The sequence below is a fragment of the Anguilla anguilla genome, chromosome 18 (genome assembly GCF_013347855.1).
Source record: "Anguilla anguilla isolate fAngAng1 chromosome 18, fAngAng1.pri, whole genome shotgun sequence".
Classification (NCBI taxonomy): Eukaryota; Metazoa; Chordata; class Actinopteri; order Anguilliformes; family Anguillidae; genus Anguilla; species Anguilla anguilla.
Genome location: NC_049218.1, coordinates 10,768,777 through 10,789,510, shown reverse-complemented (window position 1 = coordinate 10,789,510; position 20,734 = coordinate 10,768,777). Strand labels below are relative to the sequence as shown.

The following is a 20,734-nucleotide window of genomic DNA, read 5'->3' as shown; positions in this document are numbered from 1 at the left end:
TCTCTCTCTCTCTCTCTCTCTCTCTCTCTCTCTCTCAACTCTCTCTGTGCATCTCTCTCTCTCGCTGGTTTGTCCTCAGAGACCGGGCCCTCCAGCTGCTGATTCGGCCCGGCCACATTTGGAGACAGAACTGGGAAGCCGCTCCAAATCTAGAGCAGGCTGTAGGCCGCGCAGGCCGCTGGCTCGCGGAGAGTAAATAAAGGCAGTGGACGGAGGTAGTGAGCTCTACATTACGTCTCAGGGGCCTACTTTTACTTCCTGGTGGGGGTGCATAAACACCACAGCCAGAAAACAAAGGAGCGAAGAACTCCTGCTTGGACTGGGGGGGCCGGCCTGCAAACACAAACACAGAAAGGGAGAGTCAAAGCACAGTCACACACACACACACAAAACACAAACGCCGTCACAAGCCAACACGCACGTAATCACAGGGGCCTGGCTTTTAGACAAACATTAAACTACGCTAATATTTGAAATAAATCACAGACAAATTCAACGCTTTCTATTCCGTTGACTAGCCATGTATTCATCACACGTCTGGTAACATCAGTGTGCAGCAAACACAAACTGACAAAACACACAAGTAGCTAAGTGCTATTAGAAGGAGCTACACAGGCTAGGCAGCATGGTTAAATTACCGAGTTATTTTACCATTTCAATATACTAGTTACTAGTTCATACAGGCTATATAAACATATTGACATAACAAAAAAATGACAAGAAATACAGGCCATATTTGCATTTCAAATGTAAATAGCACACATATGGCTTAAATTGTAAAATATTTAAACTTGTACTATTTTCATTTTGCGACCTACATAAATCTAGTTAATTCATTGTATTTATTTTCACAGATTTAGCTTAACAGCCATATATCTAGCATGAACTATCGCTCAGTACGTCAACTCATAAATAACAGCTTAATACAGGAGGACAGTTTGGCCTGAAGACTCAGGCACAAGGCTGCTCTCCACCAGCAAGGCATGCAGATAAGAGCCTCCCACATCCCACCCCCACACCCCCCCTGCCCCTTGCAAAAAAGACAAAAAACTTTATTTAAAAAAAAAAAAAATAAAAAACACAGCACACGTGGCCCTGAACTCTGATGCAGAGACACCATATTTCCTCGGTCCTAAAGTCTTCATGAAGACTCCACCTGGCCTGGAATAAACTGGAATCAACTATGGTTGACCACCATGTCCCTCATACCCAAGACCCCACCCCCTTTGTGTCCATCATACCAGACACCTCCCCTTTCCCCTTTCCGTAATATCAGAATCCTCCTCTCTCCCTATCCCGCGTATCAGAGGCCCCGCCCCTTTCCATGTTCCTCACCCTGGACACTGGTCGCAGCCCCTTTGTCTGTCACTCTACAGACTCCTCCCCTTTCATTGTCCCTAATACGAGACCCTGCACCCCTCATTATTCCTCATTCTGCAGATTGTCCCCCCATAGAGACCGCGTCCCTCCTCCGGCAGATGCAATTTTCTGCCACTGAGCAGGACTGCAGGGGCTCAGTCTGCCCACTCACCAGTCCACTGTGTAAATACACACCCAAGGCCTTTCAGTACGCACTCAGATTTGTGTTTATATTCCCATGAGAAAAAATAGCATGCTGAATTATACCTGAAGTATACTCTTTTATACTTATAAGACTAGTTGTACAGTTCAATTAAAATAAAATTAAAGTTTTTGTCAAGTATGCTTTATTAAGCTGCTAAATTTTAATTTACTTTGTTTCATATGCTAAACCTTCTGGCAGACAAGATATTTTTCAATAAATATGCTCACACATAGACACACACACACACACACACACACAATGATTTGCCTGTTAGTCAATGTTTAATACTACTCAGTAAAAAAAAAGCTCTAAAGAAAATATTATTGGAGTTGTTCAGCCAAAAGGTCATTTCTTTCAGATATTGCAGATGAATATAATGAGCAATCAATAATTCTACTGATCTATTGTTCGTTTGTTAAACCTCTGTAAGAAAGGTCGCAGTACCACAGACTGCACGCTCAAACAAGCCTCACAAAACAAACCCGCAGCACATCCACCCTTCCTCACACATTCAGACCGCTGCAGACAAATGGGCTTCATCGTCCGGGCTCCGTCATGCGAGGGCGCTCACTAAAACACAGCTGTCCTGGAAACAACTCATTTCTCACTAAGAGCAATGACTCATTCCATAGGATAAATATTGTCCACGGCCTGTTGTCAGACTCGCTGCTGTCAAGCCGTTTGTTAATGTGTGAGAGAGAGAGAGGAAAGGAAGGGGAGAGCTGTGCAAGCTGTTGACAGGTAATTTGCGGAGTGCTGTGCGTACCTGAGGGAGACAGGTATTTCAGTTATCACTGGGCCTTTTTCTTTGCACGCTTCCTGTTCATCCACGTCACCGTTACTACGCATTTTTCGAATCGGTCTTTCCGAGCTTGCTTTGCACACGTGGCTCTTTCCATCGCTGCGCTCTCTTTCTCACACACAGCTTTCTCGTGTCATTTTCCTGCTATCTTTTCCCACTTTCCTCCCATTCTCAGTCTTTCTCTCTTATTCTCTCTTCACCTCATCTCCCTCTGTTCTCTCTCTGTCTTTCTCTATGGATATGTCTTTGTGCCATACCAGCTTAATCTGGTTATCAATGGGGAGATGGAGTATGAGATGGAAATGGGGGTGAGAGGAGGGGGGGGGGGGGGTTTGGTAAAAGGCGAGACAGACCCCCACCTCCCGCACCTCCCCCGCCCCCCCAGCCTCACAAAGACTTGATCTCTGCATTCAGTTGCCAGCTCGCTTCCTGTCTGTGGGGCTGCCGAGGTCAGCAGTTTGATAAACACATAAAGCCTTGAAATGACACCATGAAGCCCCTCGCACTGCCCCTCGCTGGCCCTGGCCTGCCGGTTCCCACAGCCCGACTGCCTGTCACTCTAACCCCCCCACCCCCCCGCGTGGAGATGACAGCCCGTCAGCGCTGGACACAGGGTGGGCACCCCGCCCGAGAGCCCGCCCTTTCTCCCGCCTGTCTGTCTGTCTGTGCCACACACAAAACTGCATCCCTCTTCTCTCTCTCCCTCCCTCTATCTCTCTCCCTCTTCTCTCTCTGTACCTCACTCTCTCCCTCTTTCTCTCCCTCTCTCTCATTCTGCCCGTCGCCCGGGTAAATGGGCAGAGGAATGTGGCAGGGAAGAATCTGCTCTTTTGAAAGGACACTGGGGTCTGAGTGTGGGATCCTCCAGACTGCACCAGCAGCACGAGCGTGCAGGACCAGGCGGGGGCTAGAAGGAGCGGCCCAAAAGAGCAGGGGGGTGGGGGGGGGGGGGTGCGCACCCAGTGCACAGTACCAACCACTCTATACAGAAATGTACATCTCTTTTCATCCCTCCCTCTCTCACGCCCTTTTGCTCTACCTCTCTGTTAACGGTTAAGACATGGGGTAATTTTCGGTGTAGGGAGGGGTTGCTGGGGCGTGATCAGAGAGGGGGGGGGGTCGGCCGTGCATGACATTCTTCCGAGGGACCCCCCCCCCCCCTCTGACCAGTCAGGGCTGGAGCTGTTGGGGTGAGTGAAGATGTCACTCACACAGTATACAGGCCTATGTAACACATTTAGGGGAAGCCAAGTCATTGTATGGGGGGAGGGGGTCAATAAGTAGCATAGACCCAGAGGTTGTTTTCTGTGGAGGTGGTGGGGGTTTTGGGGCCAAACTCCTAATCTCAAGGAATAACCAAGTCACTTTGACATCATGTTATGGTCCTCACAAATGGAAAAAATACGGCTTGGGACCAGAGACTGTCCCAACATCCCACCACTTCAAGAGGTGATTAAAGGGCCACTTCCACTAGAAGCAACATCTACAAAGATAAACTAGAAAACCTTTGAGTGCATGCCCACGAGACCATGTTTTAAACCTGTACACATCTGACAATCAACACACGCACGCTTTCCGGGAGAGATCTGATGTGATCGTTATTGTTCCAGCTTATTTTTGCAGCAATCATTGTAGTGTACACAGCTTCATTCACTTGAACTTATTTATAAAATAAATAAATTTAGTTATAGTCATTTTTGGTGTCGCAACAATAGCTGTGTCTGGCAACAGGGAGTTCAAGCTGGAAACATCTGTATAAATTCATTTTCAGTGGGCCGGTCGCTGAGGAAATTCAGCCACTGCCTGCATTGCGGTCCAGACCACCAAGGCCTTCCCTCAGTTCTCGTTAAGATTGCTGAAATGAAACTCTAAATGCACAGCATTTCCAAAATGCGAAATTCTGGAGGAAACACTAAAATGTGAGCAAGGAACGGAGTGAGTAACACGAACGAGTGTTCTGGACCCAGGACCGATGTTTCCACAAGAGCTTACTATGATTCGAAGTTCAGCTGTAGGTTAAACCTGGGAGTCTCAGACCACCAGACCCAGTACAGAACCCTATTTTCCACAGAAAGACCCCCCCTTCCACACCCACCCCCCACCCCCCACCCCACCCTCGAGTAAAATGACACTCTAAGAACCAGAACCGTTTCCTTCAGGAAAGAGTTTGGGTTTGTTTGGTTGATCTCAGTTTTCCGCCTTGGCACACTGGCACTCCTTGTAAACATTAAAAGCACATTAACTAAACATTAAAAGAACATTTGCTCTCCATTTGAGTGGTGCACTTAATTTCGGAGGGGCCAAACCTCACAGCACCAACTCTCAAACCCTCGAGCTTCCCTCTTCTCCCCATCGTGGTTCTTTAAAGGCTTGTAAGTGAATTAAAATTGCCTTTAAATTAGCCAGAGCCTCTTCGAGGGGAAGAGTGTGGGGTTGGGGCTTTTCCCCTGGATTCCAGTGTAATTACTGGGCTTTAACCGTTTTGGATACTCACACGCCAAGCGAAACAAGCAGTCCTGCCAACCCTCCCCATGTTTATTTCTCTCAATTTTTCATATTTTTGGTCACATATACAGAATCTGCATTTAATTTACATGGCAGCCCTCTAAAGCCTCTTCTCTCTTTCTCTCTCTCTCTCTCTCTCTCTCCCCCCAACTCTGTTTTCGCGCACTCAGCAAGTATGCAGGCCAAGCCAGGGATTTGTGGCTGGTGTTACTCTAGACAGGGGATCGGGAATATTTCGGAGTCTCACTTGCCAACAAAATTCTCCACGGTAGTACCACACACAAATCTGCTCAGATCACTGCTAAACACACAGACTTAGAATTCCAAAGGCTTCATTTGATTCGCGTAAAGCCATCCAATCCGCTGTGCTCCCTCGAAACAAGCCCAATCTGAGGACGCAGCGGGCATGATTATAAACTTTGATGAATCGTGCTTCCGATTGGGCCTTTCCAAAAGATGCTTTCTCCTATTTCTACTTCTGTGATCAAAGCTGCCCTCTAACTTGTTTAAACCTCCTCACCCTTGACTGTGGGCGGCCTCTCTCCGCCCTACCCAAACGGCAGTTGGCCTGGGGTCTGCAAGCGCTCACATTAACCCACTGAAGTAACTAACACTGAAGGTACGTGCAATCATTTGCCAGGGTTTTTGTTTTTTTCCTTCTCAAAATTTTTCCATTTCTATTTAGTCTCCTTTATTGTCGGGACAGACCAAAGTGCCGTTGCCAAAGCTGTTATAACAAAATGAAGTATTTTTTATTATTATAATAATAATAATAATATGTCCTATAATAATAATGTGCTACAAAAACAGAGTGTGATAAAAAAAGATTTTTTTTTTCCCCTCTACAGGCAGGGACCGTGCTCTCGATTCAAATTAAAATGAAAATGAAAATATGCTTTATTGATCTGACCAAACACTGGCTTAGCATTCCGATCAAAGCCGTGATCTGCATTCACCTGCCAAAGACCCACACAGGAGCCTGGAACCCCACACCCACACACGAGCCTGGAACCCCACACCCACAGACGAGCCTGGAACCCCACACCCATTCACGAGCCTGGAACCCCACAGCGTTAATAGCGGCCCTTGTGCGGGGGTGCAGGGGGGTGCGGGGGCCCCCGCGTGGGGACGTGACCGTGAGTCACGGGCTTGGAATAGCGCTGGAGCCGCCCGGCGCACTCACGCGTCTCGTTCCCCTGCCTTCTGAGGACACGACGGCTCGCGGTCTGACTCCCACACAAGCTGGGCTCTTTGTTCCAAAGCCACCGCTCTCGCTCTGCTCCGCTCCGCTCCGCTCCAAAAACCAGCGGGTCCAAACGAGCGCGAGCCAGTCCAGGATCGCTGTTGCGGGGGGATTTTTGGAGTTAGAGCGGATCTATGTTTTTTAAGTGGTTTTGGAAAGGGCTATGGGAGAGAAGATGATTTCTGACATGTTCAGAGCCCATATCGGATTTGATTAATGGGCTCTGTGGTCAGGAGCTCAGGCTGAACACATCATCACTGGGAGATGTGAGACTCACTGCAACAACATGGCTTCCATTTCCAGAGCAACTGGCCATTTAGCCAGCTGCACCTAAAAGTCTTTACAATTCATTCAGCAAAGATGTGCCTCGATCAGGGCCAAACATTTACTCTCCTATCAGGCAAAACACTTCTGCAGCTAGAAATATCCCACTCAAGGTTACAGTAGCAATATCCCACCTAGGATTTGAACCTGTAATCTTCCAAGGCAGCGCACATTACACCACAAGCTGCAAATGGGAAACAATATAACGAATACTAGCTGAGGTGTCCTTCAAAATCTCGCTCTTAGCATACATATCGTGAATACCTGCAGAACAACGCATGTCTAAAACAACCAGTTCTCCCATCGCTCCTTCTAAAAGGCTTCACGCACCAATGCCAGTGATCTGTCATCAGTAGCGTGCCGTTCCTCAATCTGGTCCCTAACCTCCAATTCCTCTGGTTAACCATGGTACCCCAGACCAGTGCTGTGTAAATGGATCCCGCAAGCTTCAAACCTCCAGACCCTTCGCTGAGCCAGGTTGGCATAGCCACGTAAACACAGCGTGGTCTGGAACTCATTTCTAAAGGGAAAAAAGGCTTGATTCTGGTCCTGGAAGGTTGAGTTTTGAGTCCTGGAGCCTTGGTATTTCTTTAAAAGACCCTCAGAACACATTTAAAGTAGTGAAATTGCCTGTAAATTGTTGTAAAAATGACCCTCCAGCAGTCCATAATGTCCCATTAGATGTAAGGTGAGGGTGGAAGAGGTGGGGGGGTAGACTCCCTAAAGGACTGAGTTTGCCACCTGTTTTTTTCTTTTTTTTAACCCTCCTGTTCTGTTCATTTTTTAGGTACAGCAAAAATGTTCCCGGGTCAATACAGGGGGGGTTTGCAAATACATGAAATGAACCATTTTCATTTAAAATGTTGATTACACTAATTAAGGCCAGTAGAAGAAGTTTCATACTGAAAAAATAATTTTAAGTATTTTTCCTAGATTTTCAAACTTTAAAAAGGGTCAATTTGACCCGCAACATAACAGGAGGGTTAAGGAAATTAACTGACACACATCAGCTTAATCAAACAAGCTCTGCGGTTTGGCTCTTGTACGTCTTACCTCAGCACAGAATCTGCAGAGCAGACCAGAGCCAATCGTCCTAATTAAAAATAAAGCATGAGCCACGAAGCATTTGGGGTCACAGGTGGCCTACCCCCCTAATGTTCCACCAAGGGGATGATGGGATAGACTCTGTGATGAGACCCTGTGTGTTGTGGTGGTGATTTGTCCCTTTCTATATTGGAGAGGGACATGCCCCAATTCTGGTGACGAGGACAAATATTAGTTTTTTATTTTTATTTTTTTAAAGTGTTTCTGCAATTTAGCCAGGGCTACCCCTGGGGGGTATCTGACCGTGGCACAAGGACTGACGACGACGGGGGGGGGGGGGGGGGGGGGGGGGGCAGGGGGGGGGTAAACGCCTCCTTCCCACCCCTCCCTGCCTGGCACGCCTCGGGGCAGAAAAACCCTTCCAGGAGGACCAGGGCTCACGCCACATGTGAAAACCGAATGAGCTGCCAGCAAAGCCCTAGCAGGAGTCCCTCCTTCATCAAAACCCAGGATAGAGAGAGACAGAGAGAGAGAGAGAGAGAGAGAGACAGAGAGAGAAATAGAGAGAGAGAGAGATAAATAGAGAGAGAGAGAGAGAAATACAGAGAGAGAGCGTTAAATAGAGAGAGAGAGAGGAGGAGAGAGAGAGAAAGAGAGAGAGAGCGGGGCTTGTGAAACCGCACCGGTCGCACGCACACACGAAGGTCGACGCGTCGACGTGCAGACACGCGTGCGCAGCGACACGCAAGCGTCCGGGAGCGCGTGCAGAACTTTCGCTTTCGCCTGTCAGTCCGGGCCTCTTATCCCCCCGTTTATCGGCCCTGTGAACGCGGGGCTTAGGAGGGTTTGATGCAGCGCGGGGTTCGAGACATTTTTGACATTTCAGAAACGCGTCGCGAATCGGGAATGTCAGTTAAAGTCAGCGAGCTCGTATAAATCTGAGTGAGACTCAGAAAGGGAGAGGGACTTGCTGTTCGACTGCACACTGTACAATAGAGACAGATAATTCACGAGCGGAGTAAGATGTCACAGTATTCTTGGAATATTTGGGAAACCATTTAAGAATAAATACAATTAAAGAGAAAATTATCATGAATATTTATTAGGCCACAGATGTACTTATTTTTAAAATTTTAAGATAAGTTCAAATTTAAGTTAAAATGGTAAAGATTGCATTCAAAATTTAAACTCTATGAGCGAAGCCATAGATTAAGCAACACACATTTTACACAGTAAAGAATTAAATTAAGTGTGATTTAAGGTGCTGTTAATACTTGAGAACTGAGAGGCTGGGGGTATTAGGTTCATATTTAAGAGCCAATGAATGGCTGTTATGTTCTGGCATTTCTGCTTTTCCAGTGCGTGCAATGGTTTGAGTTCAATATAAACACACCCTTACTGAGCTTAACAAACTACATGACAGAAGCCATGTTAAAAAAAATACAGGCTCTATCAAACTAAATGCAAAACACACAAGACACATATCCAATAAATCAGAAATGAAAACGGTTCTTGAATTGCTTAGCTTGTTGCAAAATGTAACTATCCCCACTGGAGCTATGTAGCCAGCACAGGTCATAAATATCAGTGTTTTCATAATTGTAATTATAGATATTTTCTGTCCTTATTCCGCTAACTGGAGGCCAAGTCCCCCTTAGACTCAGTGGGTTGCCGTGGCGATGCCAAGCACTCCCCGAACAACAACAGAAGCATTGAAAGGGAAAGAGGGAGAGTGAACGAGAGAGCGGGGGGGTGGGGGGGAGTGAAAAGACGAGGGAAGAGAGGCAGGAGGGAAAAAACTCACCTCTGCATGAAACGTCGACAGTGCTTGAGTGTATTTTGTGTACAAAAGCAACAGCAGAGAACAGAGAAGAGGAGGAAAATTCAGAGGGCCAGTGAAGAGGCTGCTCGGGGGAGCGGCGGGCGCGAGGTCCAGAGTGTTGTGCGGGCCGACGGCCGGACTGAAAGAGCGATCGGAGCGGGTCCTTCTGAGGGAACAGAAGGCGCTCCTCAGCCATGCGGGTAAAACCCACTTCACCTCGCTTTTCAGCCCACATCTCATTAGTATTATTCTAGCACCGGGAACACACAGGCTCCACGTGAGAGGGAGGGAGAGAAAAGGGGGATGGAGAAGAAAACGAGTGTTGACCACTCCGTAGCCTGATGAGACAAATCCACTGCCATTTGCACCAGCTAGAACATTCTATTCAGTCCCAGCGACTAAAGAACGAAACCGCTCGCAGAAACCCGTTTGAATAAAGTACCTGAAACATAACTGAATAACATGCTTGTTCACCTTACTGGTATCCTTTCCACATGGACTTTAGAAATCTGCCACACGATGTGACTACCGTCTCATTGGCAGATTATGACTCTCACTTTAGAGCCCTTTCCCCATTTTAAAACTTCTATCCTCAGTTACTCATGACAGAGTGACTTTTCTACAGAAAGTGAGGGGTAGCAATGGAGGGGGAAAACAGAGGGAGGGAGGGAGGGAGGGAGGGAGAAAAGCGTGCTGGTAGTGAGATGAATCTCTCTGACAGCCTGCGCTGAGAGAGGCCTCCCCTGGTCCCCCGCGCTAATCCCCCAGAGAAAGGGCTGTATTTAGGGTGCGATACGCTTAATCTGCGGGCCTCGCTAACAAAGGAGCCCCGCACTTCCTGTGGTCCGGAAGCTTCCACCGGGTCCTGGCGGGAAGGGGGGGTTCACGGGGATGCCAATGCAGACAGATTGCACAGGCACACACACACACACTCACTCATGCACGCACGCACGCACACACTCACCCATGCACGCACGCACGCAGGCACGCACACACACACACACACACTCAGTCACTCACGCACACACACACACACACACACTCACCCATGCACGCACGCACGCACGCACGCACACACACACGTACACACACACACACACAAGCAGGGGGGAAATGATTGCGCACACCTCTCAGACTGCTTTGTCAGGGTTTGGATCAAAAAAATGGCCACTGTAATGAAATAAAAAGGAAACGGAAAAATGAGTCAAAGCACAGGGAGCCCGCAACGACGTTAGCAAACAGGAAATGAGGTCGACCGAGAGCCGCGCGAAGGCTGCTATTCCACTTACGTCTCCGGCATCGCCTCCGTCTCCTGAGGTTTGTTTTTGCAGGTAACTGCAGTCCTGGCCTCATGGAAAAGGTCACTGCTAGCTGAGCTAGCCAGAGCTGTATGCTAGGGATCCAAACCACAACTGCTGAGCAGCAAGGTTCCGTGGGGGGCGGGGGGGGGGGTCAACTTTTCAGCAATCTTTTAACTTCCTAACCAGCTGGCACAGAACGTTCTAGCAAGAATGCCCTGAACTCTTACTATCGTTATACAGGAGAAGCAATACCATGTTGTATTCGCACTGTAATAGAAGGAGAGGTAGCATGCTACTTAGTGCCAGAGTGCTGTAGATTATCAGGGAGCGCTGCATCTGGTCCGATGCTACAACTGAATATAAATGAGAAGTTCAGTAACTGCAGCTGTAAATGGCCATCCTTCAAAGGCTTTATAAATCCTTTGAGAATTCTTTGATTTTTAAGCCCATTCTTTCGACAAGCCTCTTCAATTCAGTACGATCTGTACTTCTCAGATCCCTTTTCAAATTGCGAGACTTGACCATTTTTTGAAACACGCAGTTCTTTCGACTACATGAAACCTGATTGTACAATTGCACAAAACATCACATCTGGAAACTGAATTGGAATTTGGATTACGTATACCTTAGTATTTTTCTATATGTTTTGCAAGTATGGCTGACACAGCGCTCTGTAAATTCTTAAGCGATGGTATTTCATACGGACAGAGTCATTGGGGACACGCAGACCGACAGACGGCAGGTAACTGAAACCAGCGGCCTGAGAACATGAAGCAGCAGATAAGTATCACTTTCTCCACATTCTCTCCTTCTTGTTTTCATTTTCATGTACTTGCATTCTTCCCCTTCCGTTTTGGACCGTTGAAGGTGAGCAGCTGTGCCCTCCGCGCGCGTGTGGAAACGCGCTGGCGTGCGGACGCGGGACGGCGTGTGCGGGGGTGCACTGACGCGCGACGCGTCCTCTGGCTGCCGGGCCCTGCCTGGGGGAGGAGAGAAGAGCGCTCAGCGTTCCGTCCACCGGAGGTGCGGACCCCTGCAGACGTGCTCCTGACGCTGCCTTTCCAAAAAAGAGAGCTCAGTGCTCCCCTACTTTCTGTGCTCCCCTTCCCCCCAAAGAAGCATCATCCCTGTTACAGGGGGCAGTTTTTTCCTAATTTAGAAGTACTTCTCAAAACTGATACCAGGGGAATGGTTTGTGAATAGAGGGCATAACCCAACAGTGTGCTCCCCTCTTCTGGATCCAGCACCAGGTATTTTTTACATTTTATTCCCTATTAAGGACTGATTATTAGTTTTACTTATATATATTAACTGAACTGAAAGTTGCAGAATGTCAAAAATAACCACTTTTTAACAAAAAAGTTATACCGTTTCTGTAAAAACAGTGCGAGCCGCTCTCAAAAGTATCAGTTGCCCTCTGAGTGAGTTTCCGATTAGCACGGCGAAACGAGGCCTTTGCTAAGATGGCCTCCTGCGAGCGAGAGAACGGCGTGACTGAGGATAAGCCGCAGAGGCAGGGCATGCTGGGACGTCGGGGCCGGAGACGGAGGCCCGGGGAAAGCGTGGCGAACGCGGGACGGAGAGCAGAGCCAGAACCCGCCAGTCCTGCGCCAGCGCTCCTTCCCTCAGTAATTAGCCTGTCATACTGACACAACCCCAAACCCAGGCCAGGCAGGGTGGGGAGGGGGGGGGGCTCCTGAACCTTTCAGAGGGGCTCAGTGATTACCCCTACCCCATTCCACCCCCTAGGGGTTCTGGGAAAGGCTGCTAGACACTGTGTCTCTGACTGAGGAGGTGGGAATCTGGGCTTTGACCACAATGGTTACAGTAAGAATTCAGGCATAAGCAGCTTATAAAGAGATAGCGTTACTGCTATTGGTGGCTTTGGTATTTTAGTAACTTTTATATTCCATACATTCCGTTCCTCCAAGAGGGGGAAAAACTGCCAAAATGTGCAGAACTGCCAAAAATCTCCAGACAGTACACATTATACCCCACATGCATTCTGCTTAACCACCTTAAACTCTGACATGCCTCAAGAGTGTGTTGAGAGGTGTGTTGCCCTTACAGCATATTTTGGAGCCATTGGCAGGTTCTCCAGTTTGCTCAGAATGGCAGGTTCTTACCCTGGTGGAGGGGCCACACATCCACTACCTTCACAAACCTGCGTTTTTAATTACATCCGTCGGCTGAGCGGCGGGCCGGCGACAGACTGCACTCGCATTTCAGATTAGCCCCGTCGGCCGAGCGCCGGCCCGACGACAGACTGCTGGCTCACCTCAAATCCCTCACCTGTCGACCGCCTGGAGTCAAATCCCAGCCCAATCACAGCACGCGGTGTCCACCAATGGCGGGCTTCGTCTTCTGAAACATCCGAATATCTTAAGCGAATCCACTTACGCTGTGTGTGTGTGTGTGTGTGTGAACATTCCGCGTCACTCAGGAACATCAGCATATTTCCCACAACACCCTCCTTCTCTCAGTGCAAAAATGCGCACGTCCCGAAATCCCCAAAAACTCAAAGCACACAGAAAGTAAACCTCATATGAAGCCAGCCTCGTTGTCTTTCAATGCAAATGAAAAGAATAGTTCATATCTTTATTTTGTTTGCAATAAAATAATATTATAAGATACAGAAAAAATATATTCATTGAAAGCTACAAGTCTCCATGACAAGACAAAAAAAAAGCACTGAGAATTGGTTCTCAAGGGTACATGTTTTTGCATTTGTATTACATAGCAGTAAAATAAAACATTAAAAAAAAACCTTCTTAATTATTTTCAACCCAACAGTGTAAATAGGCCTGGCCCCTGAACCTGGGACACCACTTAAACCACTAACTCAGTCCGCCAAAACACTGATCTCAGATCAGTAAAGATGAGGCCCTCCTTCCTGAACCCTCACCCATTCAATGTTGACTTCTATCTTCTACCCAGGAGTCCCTGCTCTGATATTAAAGAGTGCAATATGGCTCAACAAACGCAATATGGCATCTATGGCATTGTGGGATACTGTCTGATAATGCGCTGGCTTCATGCCCAGATAGCTGCTTCTGCGCTCAGTGCTACAGCCCCATTTGTTCGCCGTGAGTCGATTCCCACAATCCTCTGCTTCGGGTCCCAGGCTCACGGGCCCCCGAGAGCTAGCGGTGGAGAGGTGAGGTTCTCGTGAAGGCCATAAAGGTGGGGTGACAGTGAGCCGTCCGGCGCCGGCGTGTTTGGGCTGGAAGGCTGGGTAAAGACTGGCCCAGTGGAATTCTGGGGGCGCGGGGGGGGGAGCGGTGGGGAACTGCAACGTGGGAAGACGTCCGGAGGACCATCGGCTCTCCAGGCCTCGGGCCCACACAGCTGCGGTTTCTCTTTTCCAAACCGTTCCCTCGCAATCACCTCCCCGTCAGCTCCACTGACCTCAGATCAGTGTTCTGCCAGAGACCGCACGCATGCGCGCTGGCCTACGCTGATCTGAGGTCAGTGTGGTGAGGGGGAGGGAGGGGGGGATGCAACCTCCAAAACCCAAAACCTCATTCACACCAGTCAGAGAAAAGAGCCCGGCCTTCCCACAGACGGACAGACGGACGGACGGACAGACAGACAGACCTGGCATGGCTTTGAGTGGCTCAGGTCTCTCTGAATGGGGTAAAAGCTTTCTAAAAGAGTAGAAGCACTGATGTAGGTGCACAGAGGCATAGATCTCTAGATGATAACGCTGCAGTTGAAGTATCCCCCAGGTAACAGACAGTTCAGTAACCCTTCTGAAGACTCTAAGCATCAGTAACCGTGGATTCTTAATATTAAGGGCCGTCCCAAATCAGTCATTGTCAAATGAAATGGTGTTCTGCAAGCGAGTGAGATACACGTGTGACTATGCCGTGGGTTTTATATACAATTCAGTGAATCTGTGGAGCAGGAAAAAGGGGCAAATTCTGCGACGGAGACAGACAGGCAGACAGAAAGACAGACAGACAGACAAACCACACCCTTCAGTAAAATGGTGCATCAAGAATGTGACACGGACAGACAGACCGACAGACACAAAGATGTGCACATTAATGACGTTTCTGTGAAAGTGGGCGGTGAGGCGCCCTCCGCTGAGCGCCCCCTGCTGGCTACGCCCGGTACAGGAGCATCCTCTCGGCGCAGGCCTGCCCCACCAGCCTGGCGTACTGCTCCACCTCCCGCTCGTCGCTGGGGCCGCGCCGCTTGCGGGCGTAGGCGGCGTAGGGCATGACGGCCCGCCGGTGCAGCACCAGGACCCGGTCCAGGTCCTTCAGGAACCGCTCGTCCACTGGAACACAAAGCCAAAGCAGGAGGCGCGGTCAAGCGTGCGGTTCACACGAACACGCTTTCCAGCGCACACGCGTGCACTCACACAGACACGCGCACTCACACAGACACGCGTGCCCTCACACAGACACGTGTGCGCTCACGCGGGCACACGTGCACTCACACAGACACGCGTGCGCTCACGCTGGCACACGTGCACTCACGTGGGCACACACGTGCACTTACGCTGGCACACGTGCACTCACGCTGGCACACGCGCACTCACACAGACACGCGTGCACTCACACAGACACGCGTGCACTCACACAGACACGTGTGCACTCACTTGGGCACATGTGCACTCACACAGACACGCGTGCACTCACGCTGGCACACGTGCACTCACGTGGGCACACACGTGCACTTACGCTGGCACACGCGCACTCACGTGGGCACACGTGCACTCGTACGTGCACTCACTCGGGCACACGTGCACTCACACAGACACGCGTGCACTCACTCGGGCACACGTGCACTCACACAGACACGCGTGCACTCACGCGGGGACACACGTGCACTCACACGAGCACACGGGTTCGATGTCTCTGTTGTTGGCGACGCTCCTGGCAAAGCGAGCCTGGCTCTCCACAGCGAAACACCTTGACCTGCAGCCCGCCCTTTACAAGCCACAGCGGTGATTAAGTGTACCTGACGTGGCTCTGCCCTGGCACGCTCCCCGCCCTCCACCACCTCCCCACCGCCGCCGCCGGCTGCCCCGGCCGTTTAGCAGGCCCTGTTCCTGGACCCTCATTAGGAGCTCCGGGAGAAAGCCCGCTCCCGTCCCCAAAGACCCGTGAACACAATAACACACTGCGCCAACAACCCACAGACCGTTTGTGAAATGCGCAAACTGCAATCGCAGCGCACGCTAACGAAGATGACGGAAACAGTCCCCCACAAGGGTCCAGGCCGCGGACGATGCCATGCCTTGGGGCCAGCAGGGGTTTCTGGGTAATCGCTAACCTCAGGAGTTTCTCCACTCCATCAACTGCCAGAATAATAGCAGCGGCCCTTTCAGTCGGCCAATAAACAGCCAGAGGAACAGCACCACAAGTCCACTGGTCTTACGCCGGATCCAAAAGAGGGTGAGAGAGCGAGAGAGAGAGAGAGGGAGAGGGAGGGAGGGAGGGAGGGAGAGAGAGGGAGAGGGAGAGCGAGAGAGGGAGAGGGAGAGAGCGAGAGAGAGAGAGGGGGAGAGAGAGAGAGAGAGAGAGAGAAAGGGGGAGGAACAAACACGTTTCAGATCCAGGGGAACACACGGCTCTTTCTGACTCTCCTACTCCGCTCCCCCACTCCATGCTCTGGGTGTCACTGGAGCTCACAGCACTGTGTCCATCTGGTGCCCAGCTGACTGAGTCTGGGGGGGGGGGGAGAGGGGGGCAGGATAGGAATTACTCTCCCTCATCCCACCCGTGCACGGGAAAGGGTTCATTTTTCACTCCACTGCTTGAATAATGCCGCAGAAGCTTCTCGCAGTCCCCTCCATCACACGGCTTTAGTACTCAGCTGGGGGAGAGACAGGGACTCAGAGACAGACATGCCCGGCTCCTCCACTTCCTGTTGCCTGCTTTCTGATTGGCAGACACGGGACCGGTTCCCAGCTAAGATGGAAAAACCCACCCATCCATCCATCAGAGACATTAAACCCAAATTATGAAAAACAGGGAGCAGGAAGGAGGGAGGGAGGGAGGGAGGGAGGACGGGAGGAGAACGTAAAGCATTAGAGGAGTAATGAAAAACACGCACGAGATGCTCCCCTTATTTCATACTTTTTTTTCCACAAGTGTGTTTCCACAGAGCTTCCGGAAATAAGAGGCCTTGGAAAAGGTCCCTCGGATTCCCCACTAATTTCTCTTTCCCCATCTCCTGCCATAAATATTTAGACTTCTGTTTTCATCCAGCTATATCGCAAGCCTTATTTAAACCTCTGCACTGCGCGTATATCCTCTACGGTTCTGGCAGAAAACAGATTTTAAATGAAACTGCTTTTTTTTTCTGGTCGTGCGATTCATTTTCCACCGCACAAACGCTGTTTCCTGAAATGAGAGTACGGAGAAGTTTAAAGTTTTCATTTGGAATCGGCAATAACTGAAAGTTGAGAACGTGGGCCGGGGCAACAGCGAAATGAGGGAGCCGTATTTCATGAAGAGGAGGCCACAGCTCGCCGCTGTCTGTCGGGCAAAGGGGTCTGAGCGTCGTCACGGCGTCCGACGCCGAAGCAGCCGGTGGGTGGGTCAGGCCGCGGGGGCTCCTACGCACCCTCACAAGGGCGTCCGCGTGACTCTCCCAGCAGCCAGCGGGCCGGTGTCAGATGGTATCGCTCCGGTCTGGACGCAAAGTGAGACAGAGCGGAGTCTGGCGACTTTGCGCGGAACGATGGGGGTGTGGGGGGGGGGGAGAAAATTTAAACAACAGTAATAAACAGTGCTTACGAAAGGCTTTTAGCTGCCCAATTAACCTCGCGGCTAACACTGAACAGAGCCGCCGGAGGAACAAGCCTCTCTCTCCGGGCAGTCCAAACATCCGCTGGGCCTATAAACACTCTCTCTCTCCATCGCCATGGCGCTCCGCGCGGAGCCCCGCTGAGCTGCGGCAGCCTGTCGCCGGGCGCGCTCCATCACCAGCGCCCGCAAGTTCAGCGACACCCCGAGCGGGGTCAGGGGTCAGGGGTCAAGGGTCACGGGGGGAGGCCTCGCTCTCCCGCGGGGGGTCGCGGGGTCAAGCGGGAGCGCCGGTTTCGACACCCCGCCACGCTTCTCGGGGGGGGGGCGCGGCGGGTTAGCGGGACAGAGAGGGGCCTGGAGGGGGCCCCCATCGCCCGGGACGGGGGGCAGGGGCCTGTTCTCCCCCCCCCCCCCCCCCCCGAAACCTCCGCCTCGGCCGCAACGTTCCTCAGACCTTCCGGAGTCTGTCCCCAGGGGAACGCGCGGCACCCCTGGCGCTGACCTCCTGAGAGGAGGCTGCTCGTCTTCTCAAAGGACGCCGTGTCCAGCCGATGACTCAGCTGGTCCGGCAGGTGATGTCAGCCGTCTTTATAGAAGCGTCTGTCACAGCTAATAGGACAGGGGCGCTTACTGCACCCCAGGGCCCACAGCCAGCCCAGGGACACCGCGGGCCAGGGGGGAGCAGCAGGGCAGCCAAATGAGGGGGACCTTTTTGGACGTCAGAGCGAGGTGAATGAACGGAAAGAGAGAATGATGCGCCTCTGGCACAGGGACAGAGAGGAGAGAGGGAGGGAGAGAGGGGGAGAGAGAGGGAGGGTGAGAGAGAGAGAGGGACAGAGGGCGAAAGAGAGAGAGGGAGAGAGGGGGAGAGAGAGAGAGGGAGTTAGAGAGGGACAGAGGTAGAGAGGGAGGGAGGGAGAGAGAGAGAGGGACAGAGGGAGGGGGAGAGAGAGAGAGAGAGAGAGGAGAGAGAGAGGAGAGAGAGAGGGAGAGAGAGGGAGAGAGAGAGGGAGAGAGAGAGAGAGAGAGAGAAGGAGAGAGGCGCTGTATGGAGAAGACATCTGTCTCTGTCAGACTGGGCTGGTAAAGAGCGGGAGGAATCAGTCCTCCTCCGCACGCCGTGGCTTGGCACCGGGTCTCCTGTGATTTTACGAGCTGCACATACGCTTTCAATAAACAAGCCCAATTAAAATAGATCAGCCCACAGTCACACTTCTGTGTGTGCGCGCACGCGACAGTGTGTGTGTGTGTGTGTGTGTGTGTGTGTGTGATAGTGTGTGTGTGTGTGAGATAGTGTGTGTGCTTGTATGCGGCTGTGTGTGGGCGTGTACATGTGCGTATGTGTGTGTGTGCGCATGTGTGAGTGTGTGTGTGTGTGTGTGTGCTTGAACGTGCGTGTGTGAGTATGTGTGTGTGTATGTGAGTGTGTGTGTGTGTGTGTGCTTGAACGTGCGAGTGAGAGTGTGTGTGTGTGTGTGTGTGTGTGTATGTGCTTGAACGTGCGAGTGAGAGCGTGTGTGCGTGAGTGTGTATAAGACCTGGCGCCTCGGTGTTTGACACAGACGGGGCGAGCCCTGTCATCCCTCTGGTGTTTACGGAGGGGCTCTCCTGCCTGGGTGTGGGAGATGGCGCACAGCGGCGCTAGCGGCTGACGGGGGGATGGGGGGGGGGGGCTGTCGGCTCGTCGTTTAAACAGACCTGGGGGCGCGCGGCCGGGCCTCCCGTCTCCGCCTGGGCTCCTAACCCCCCTGAACCGCGTTCAGACAGGAAAGCGTAAACTGTGGAGCTCCGCTCTGCAGACACCTCCTCAAAGTGGGACCCTAACTCTCCCCGCGCTCCGCTCCGCTCGGCCGCGCCCCCCCAAACAGGCGGGCCCCGGGGTGATGAGGGCATCATCGGTAAAAGCCCCGGGTGGGGGGGGGGGGGGGGGGGGGTGAAGTGGCCTAAGCTCAGTCTCCCTCTGTCTGAACAGAGCAGCTGTAAAAAGCGGGCGGCTCAAGCTGGCTCTCCTGGAGGAGGAGCTGACTCATGTCACGTGACGTCATTGGCTGAGAAATGAGCAAAGGTGCCATGACATTATTTGCTTGCCCTCACACAGGGAGACTTATGGTGATCTCTTTCAAGAGAAGCTTTGAGCAGTGGCAAAAGAAACACACCCACGTAGCCAGCCAAGAACCCAGGGCCTAGAACCCAGAACCTAAAATCAGAGCCTAGAACCCAGAAACTAAAATCAGAGCCTAGAACCCAGAACCTAAAATCAGAGTCTAGAACCCAGAACCTAAAATCAGAGCCTAGAACCCAGAACCTCGAGCCAGAGCCAAGAACCTAGAACACGGAACGCAGAGCCAGAGCCTAGGCCCCAGATATCCAGGAGCCAGAGTAAGATAAAGGCTGAACACATTCCAGGCACAGCCTTACCCTCCCTCCCCCTGCCTCCCCCAACCTCAAACCGCAAACCTCAAGCCCCTATTCTGATTGGAGAACGCTGATACGTTCTACGGGAGCTCCATCTTCTTTTAATTACCGGAAAAATTTTCAAAAAAGAGAAGAATATTCATTCCCTCATGCATGCCAAAAGCACAAGTTCAGCAACTGGAGCCTGACTGCAGCGACCCAGAGCAGCGAGGCCAGAGACAAGGAGCGAAGCGCAGAAACGGGAAGAAGATCAGCCCAGAGGAAGGACAGATCAGCCCAGAGGAAGGACAGATCAGCCCAGAGGAAGAAGGACAGATCAGCCCAGAGGAAGGACAGATCAGCCCAGAGGAAGGACAGATCAGCCCAGAGGACGGACAGATCAGCCCAGAGGAAGGACAGACCAGCCCAGAGGAAGGAGATCAGCCCAGAGGAAGGAAGATAGATCAGCCTAGAGGAAGGAGAACAGATCAGCCCAGAGGAAGGAGAACAGATCAGCCCAGAGGAAGGACAGATCAGCCCAGAGGAAGGACAGATCAGCCCAGAGGACGGACAGATCAGCCCAGAGGAAGGAGGATGGAGGGGGTGAGGCAGAAGGGGGGGGGGGGCAGGGACGCTCAGTTTTTCCGTCCCGTGAGCGCTGTCTGGAGGAGCTGAATCTGGGCTCAGGAGTCTACCTCCCGGCAGGGCACTGCATCCAAGTATGACCTCAGTGTGTTGACAGGATAACAGTAAACTGTCTCCAGCCAGGTCCTTTCTCCTTCAGCGGCAGAACAAAGAGCGCCGTGCCCAAACCACACGGGCCTCGTGCCCCCCCCCCCCCCCCCCGTCCCATCCCCTCTGCCTTTGTTCAAAGCTGTCCACCCAAATTAAAGGGGGAGAGTAAACCTTGGAATGCGCGTCAGAGCGGGTCTGTGTGAGCCGCTCACCGTGTGGGACGGGCGTCACTT

General features: G+C 51.5%; 1 protein-coding gene across 5 annotated transcripts in view; it reads right to left on the bottom strand.

The window, feature by feature from the left end:
- Nucleotides 1-13,189: 13,189 nt before the first annotated feature.
- The window catches only part of LOC118217936 (arginyl-tRNA--protein transferase 1), a 69,594-nt gene continuing 62,049 nt past the window's right edge, over nt 13,190-20,734 (bottom strand). For all 5 annotated transcript variants that reach the window (XM_035400175.1, XM_035400178.1, XM_035400174.1 and 2 more), the window contains one exon: nt 13,190-14,890. In XM_035400175.1, coding sequence (XP_035256066.1) covers nt 14,712-14,890 — 179 coding nt within the window. In that variant the 3' untranslated portion in view covers nt 13,190-14,711. The remainder of the gene's footprint in view (nt 14,891-20,734) is intronic.